At 35.5% G+C, this 6809-nt stretch overlaps 1 protein-coding gene across 1 annotated transcript; it reads left to right on the forward strand.

Moving 5' to 3' along the window:
- Positions 1–2052: 2052 nt before the first annotated feature.
- Positions 2053–5827, forward strand: LOC113358699. The gene is made up of 2 exons (XM_026602339.1): positions 2053–2480; positions 5539–5827. Exon 1 carries the CDS (start codon positions 2174–2176, stop codon positions 2438–2440), a length of 267 nt encoding a protein of 88 aa, XP_026458124.1. The 5' UTR covers positions 2053–2173; the 3' UTR covers positions 2441–2480; positions 5539–5827.
- The last annotated feature ends 982 nt before the right edge of the window (positions 5828–6809 follow it).

Consider the following 6809-nt stretch of genomic DNA (forward strand, 5'->3'; position numbering starts at 1 on the left):
TATCAAAAGACGAAACAAAACTCGTAGAAATTTCTGTGGGAGACAGATTTATCTATTCCAATAGACTTTTTTGTGTGAGACAGATTTGTTTATCAAGTCTTCGACTTTAGGTTGTAGCAACTCTTGGTTGTCGGTAAGATCAGCTAAGGGAATCAAGTGCGTAGTATTCCGCTGGGATCAGAGACGTAAGGAGCGCAACTGTACCTTGAATTAGTGTGAGATTTATTAGGGTTCAACTACAGTCCAGTCCGAAGTTCATTGGTAGTAGGATAGTGTCTGTAGCGGCTTAATACAATGTGGTGTTCAAAGCTGGACTAGGTCCTTGGGTTTTTCTGTATTTGCGGTTTTCCTCGTTAACAAAATTCTGGTGTCTGTGTTATTTTTTTTCCGCATTATATATATCTTGTTATATAATTGAAATATTACAGGTTGTGCGTTGAATCGATCAATTGGTAAATCCAACCTTTGTTTGTTGATTGGAATTAATTGATCCTTGAACATTGGTATTTGGTAGCGTTCAAGTTACTTCTCTTATATTCAATCGGGCTCGTAAATTCCTATTTGCTGATTACAGATTGAATTGAGAAATAGAGATATAAAACTCTTTGATATACTTTTCTCTAGATTGAGTCTGACTATCTAGTTGATTCTCTTGAAAGTATGTTGGAGTTTGTCTATTCAGATTTCCAAACGAAGTATTGGGTGTAGTTGTTAGACCCCCGCTTTTTCAGGTACCATCCAAGTTATTCATATCAACCCGGCTCACAGGTTTTTATTTGTTCGATTGCAGATTGATCTGAGAAATTGAGATATAACTCTTGGATGTATTTTCTTTGATTGAGTCTGACTGTCTAGTTGATTCTCTTTGAAATATATTGGAGTTAGTCTGCACAGACTTCCTAAAAGAAATATTGGGTGTAGTTGTTAGACCCCTGGTTTTTCAACATCCACTATAAAGGAGCTAAGTATTAATAACTTTTGCTTATTTGATTTTTTTCCTTATTTTTGATTATTACACCCAATAGTTGCTGGTTATATCAGATTGTATTTCAGAGCTGGAAACCTATTATTGATCAATTGGATAAAGAGTCAGCAAATCGATCTTGTTGAAGATGCACATTCGACTATGTTTTAAACGACCATATATGTGACTTTTTGATGAGTTGGAAGAATGCTAGGAAACTTATATATATAGTTACTAAATGGTGGGGTTATTTCAGACCAAGTAAATGTCGATGTTTTTAGAATATTCTTAACCAGTTGGGATGTCTGATTTTCAGTTGAAATTAATAGTTACCAAGTAACAGGATTAATATGGATCAACTCTTTTTGGTTATTAGTAATGTTTATTTAACCAATTGGGATGTCTAATTGGCTTTTATTAGGCACATTAATAAAACCGACAATATGATGCACTGGAGTCGACTACATTTGAGAGTTGGCATGCAATATCCTTATTCTATTACCAAATAAAATAAGCAACCACAACATCGCCAGTCCGTAAGTTGGGATATTCATTCCATACAATCGACAAATTTAATGACCAATCAGATTTGACAGTTGGTTATTATGTTGTTTTATGCTTAAACCCACGACATTAATTAAGACAATCAATCAGTTATATAAATAGCTAATCATCAGTGAATCATTTCCTGTCTTTTGTAATAACCGAGCCTTATAATATTATCATTTCATATCTATTAGAATTTTAAATTCTATGATAATTAGATCGTACGACTTTCTGGAAATTGATATTAATCGAATGAAGTTTTAAAGAGTTACCGTTCTTAGCAAAATTACTATGCCCGACGCTTAAAAGATAAAAGAAAAAAAAAATGGAAAAAAAATGGAAAAAGAAAAAAGAAAGAAAAAAATTAAGAAAGGTGACGATATATGGACGGAGGACGCGCCATAAAATAGCGGGCCAGCTTGCGTGCATCCTAGCACGACCATGAGTCATGAACCGGGTCAGAAGAGACTGAGATGGTATATACTTATTACGAAAATGCCACAATTAAATTTACTCCTTAAAAGAATTTTCTTCGACTACCCCTTAAAAGAATTCTTCCTTTTATCTTCGAGATCGAAACATAACACAGAGAAGAAGAAAAAACTAGGGTTAGGGTTTTCATTCTTAATCACAAGATCTCTCTCTGTTATCTCCGATTCAGAAATGGCGATGAGGAATTTCTACAACGGAATCAAAGGATTGAAAGTGAAAGAATTACCAGCACATCTGAAACCAATCTTTACAGTTGATCATGTTAAGAAAACAGTTAGTAAGGGAATGGATAACTATCATCAGAAGTATATTTTAACTGGTTCCATCGATCCACTTCTTCATGTTTGTTTTGGTGGTATGGTGTTCTCTTACCTTGTTGCTCTTCCCGAAGAACGCCGTCATCTTGCTCATGCCAGAGAGCATGCTGCGGCTCACTGATTACCCTAGTTTCCTGATCTTTTTCTCTTCTTCGATTCAGGTAACAGATCATTTCTGTCTAATTTTTTAGTTGTAAATATCCCCAAATTTTGTTTATCGATTTAGGTATTTATGTAGTTTTCATTTTGCCTTTTTTTCATGTTGATTATCTTTGATTGATTAGTCTGAGAGATTAGCCTTAGGTTTTGATTTGTGTTAGATTCAGTGAAATCTGATGTGTATTGGGTTTGTTCATGAATTTTTTTTCTTCCTTTTTTTGGATTTTTGATGAATCTGAGGATTGGTTTGCATTTGTTACGTGTTGATACGGGTGGAGTGATTGTTGGAGTTAGAAATGAATGGTGGATCTGATTGATTTGTTTTGCATTGTTACATGCATCTGATTAGGGTATTCATATGTCTAGATAGTAAATTTGTATGATGTGTATATGTGTTGCCAATTTCATAGTAGAAATATAAATATGTACAGTTGAAAATGTGATTTGAACTGATTGAGGCATAAATAGATACAACATCAAGATGTTTCTTCTCCTAAATAGATAAAAGAGGCAGAGACCTTCGTAATGATGGTTAAACTAAACATATTCTACAAATTTCTTAGATTGTATGCATATATACTCAGTAAGTATATGAAGAGTGGTTGGTTTTACCACCATTAAATTACTCTCAATCAAAAGCATGAACTTTCATAGCTGACCTTAAACAACAAAAATATCGAATCATCTTGTTTATTCATGTTTGAGTGTCCCCTCAATTAGAAAAGGTTGTGGATATGGTAAATATAGTTTTTTTGATGGTAGGAGCTAGTGCTTGTGAGTTAGGTGAACCAGTTCTGTAATGCTGCAAATATTTTAGATGGTTCGTCTACCTAAAAGAGTGAATTGCGTATAAGTTGCATTGCGAGAATGTGTTTTCACAGATTTGATAGAGTGGAGTGGACTGTGGGGACAGGGGTTTGTTTGAAATGTAATTACAAATGATCAGCTATTTTTTTTCCTTTCACGGCCGCATCCACTGCCGCAGTTTTCTTACTGACTGGATGATTAACGGCATGGTTTGGACCTGTTTAGTTACAAATGGTGTTTGATAGTTTGTCGAGACAAGTAGGTTTTCTAATGTCTTATGAATAGGGCGGTGGTTGCAAAACTTGAATAGCGGGTTTGGCTTTGTGTTGTAGATAGATTCATATTTAAGTTCCGTACCTTGTATTCTATGTATATCATGAGATCAACGTTGGAGGAAGGGTGCCTTGCTGGTGGTGTTGATGAAGAGGTTGTAGCATTGTGAGGTTAAGGAGTCTGTATTGCTAATTATTAGGCAGTAGAGGAAGCTGAGCTGTAAGTATCTGGAAAGCACTCCAATGCAATGTAGTACTCCTCGGCCGAGTCGTCCGAGTTACTCGCGAGTAACTCGGGTATCGGATCTTCAAAGACTCGTCCGAGCAGGGTTTTTAGTGATTACTCGCTGAGTCGGTCACGAGTCTGGCCGAGCCGAGTCAGGACGAGTTACTCGGTAAATGGGGTCAAAGTGGGAAAAGAAAATCTTTGGAACACTTTTTTTTAATTGTTATAGTACTTGAAGAAACCCTAAAGACTTAAACTAAAAGTTGTACTGCAGTTGAACAGAAGGTTTCTTCTTTATATTTGCAGAGAATGTATATAATATATATACTAAATATGAATTCTTTCTAAGGAAGATAAATCTAATCCAGGAAAGAAATTTAATGACATAGCTAATTACATCAATCAAGTTTCTACGGAGAATAATTGACAAGAAGTTAGGAAGGAAACTGCATGAAAGACGTAAAAGGCATATTTATTAGTATTTGCTAATGATATATACAGAAAATAATTAGTTGGCTAAAAATCAGGAATGAAAATCAAGGAACGAAACTAAATAAGGAAGGAATATCAATTATGTGAAATAGTCTTAAGCAAAAAAAGATATCACCGAGTTACTCGGCCGGAATCGGATAGGATCGGGAAATACTCGGGGATCCGTCCCCAGCCGAGCCCGGGGCTGATCCCCGAGTCGTACTACATTGCTCCAATGTTTACAAACTTCTTTAGAGTTATTAGAAGCTTTCAGTAAGTTCCTTCTGCATCATGTCGTGTTACATAAACAGTGACTTGTGGTGTTTTCTCGGTGAGCAATTTAGTCAGTGAATGTCTAGGTCACACCTTCCATTTTTTATCAATAAGGATTTTGTTAACTGCCTATTGCCCGTATAAAAGTTGAGGTTTAATAAAAAAGAAAATCTTTTACATTGAAAATTGGTTTCTTTTGTCTTATTGCAGTGGAAACTAATTTCCTTGCATTGGAGAAAAACAATATATTTGTAAGAAATGGTTTCCAATGCAATAAAACAAGATAAAGTTGTTTTTAATGCATAAAATTAGCCTTTTATCAAATCTTAACTTGTATACTTGTTATGCAAGTTACCAAAACCTGATATTAAATGTGTTAGTCGTTTGACATTGGTGTGGAATTTGCCATGCTTTCTATAGACATTTTTGCCACCAAACTGAAGTGTAACTTCCGTACTTTCTTTCCTGGATATAGAAGGATATATTGCCTCAAATCTGTAGTTGATCACTTTCTTTCCTGGATATAGAAGGATATATTGCCTCAAATCTGTAGTTGATCTCTTCCTTACAAATCCCTTCTTTCATAACCTTGAAAATATAGACTGTGTCTGTCTTTTCTAGCCTGAACACCAAGAGGTGGCGAGTTGTTAGTAAGTTTACTCTGCCAAGTTCATCCATACTGCTTTAGTTGATAGTTTCAGTTAATTGCTGATCAGAAAAAGGTATTTGGCAAGTAGCAACGTATTTTACAAGAGAACCCACTGGAATCTGCTATATGTATGATTTTGTGCGACCAAAAACTAAGACCCATTTACTTGGTTTATAAGGCCTCTGTCATTACAATGTAGTATGTACACATGCGCAATCAGTCAATCACAGAAAAAGTAGAGGAAAAAATAAGCATGACAAACTAAGCTCTCTTGTTAGTGATACCATTTTGGTGATAAATTACCTTCTTTATCATTTTCTTATCTTGTTTTCTCCTTTAACCGTTTATTCTACGGGTTTCAGGTGGTTGATTTGTTTCGGAGTAGAAAGAAGGCCTTTTACTTGGGGATATTCTGCTAATTACTAGTTTTTTCTTCTTGGGCACCTGATGGCAAATAAGATGTGTACTTCAAAACTCTGTATGATTTCAAGGGCTGCAGATTTGGATGAGAAAAAAATAACATCCTCTTTTTGTTTTATTTGTGTAGCTAATACTACACCTCATTGCTTTTCTTAAATTGCATTATACTGCCTGCTGAGTTCCTGTTTGCACCACTTGTTAGAAATGACTTCTGTTTGCTTTTACACTTCATACTTCTCGTCATGATCTTTTATACAGTCACTTCTGTGTGTATATTTGATGGACACGGATAAGTACCGGCTTGGTGAGAAGTGGATCCCGGCTTTTGTCTTGCACGCTTTCTAAAGAACTAGAGGATTGCCGAGAAGGGGATCCACTCTCCTAGACCATGTTCATACCCTTGAAATTGTACTATAGTGGTACAGCCATTTGATGATGATACCAATTACCAGAGTTCACTTATGGGTCAGGGTTTGAAACACCCTTAGTACTGACTTCTAGTTCGAAACGTAGCCTTAACTTGTTTATTTATCAATAGATATTGTTCCTAAGCATGCAGTGTGTTTTTTTAGTTTTATATGCATAATCTTTGACGATTCTTGTAATGACTATATTAAGGATAGAAAGATTCTTGTAATGTATATCCTAGTTAGCAATTCGGGATTCGGTCAGAGTTTGAAAGTTCACTTATGGGTCAGAGTTCGAAACTCGTTAGTCCTTAGCACTAACTTCGAGTTCGAAACATAGCCATAACTTCTTTATTGATCAAAAGATATTGTTCTTAAGCATGTAGTGAGGATAGACATCATTTCGAACTGGGTGTGTTTGGTGAGTGGTCTTAATTATTGTTCATGGAAGACATGGTGAATCTGTTTTTAAAGAACTGAAAGCAGCATGTTTAGCGTTTGCAGAGAGTATTGGGCTCATTAGGGTACAAGCTTATTATAGGGGCGGCAGTGTGATAGTAATATCTCTTTAGTTGGTTAGGGGATGTCCTAAAGGGATGTAAATTGATTAGGTTATCCTCCCCATTTTTTAACCTAAATCAAAACTAAATTGAAAATTTGTTTTCTTTCTTCTTCTCTTCTCCTCCTCCCATCAACCATAACCTCCATTGAAACTTTGTTTTCTTTCTTCTTTTCTTCTCCTCCTCCCATTAACCATAACCTCCATTAAAACTTAAAATTTCATCGTCTTCAATCACTCGACGATT

This window comes from Papaver somniferum, chromosome 3 (genome assembly GCF_003573695.1).
Source record: "Papaver somniferum cultivar HN1 chromosome 3, ASM357369v1, whole genome shotgun sequence".
NCBI lineage: Eukaryota > Viridiplantae > Streptophyta > Magnoliopsida > Ranunculales > Papaveraceae > Papaver > Papaver somniferum.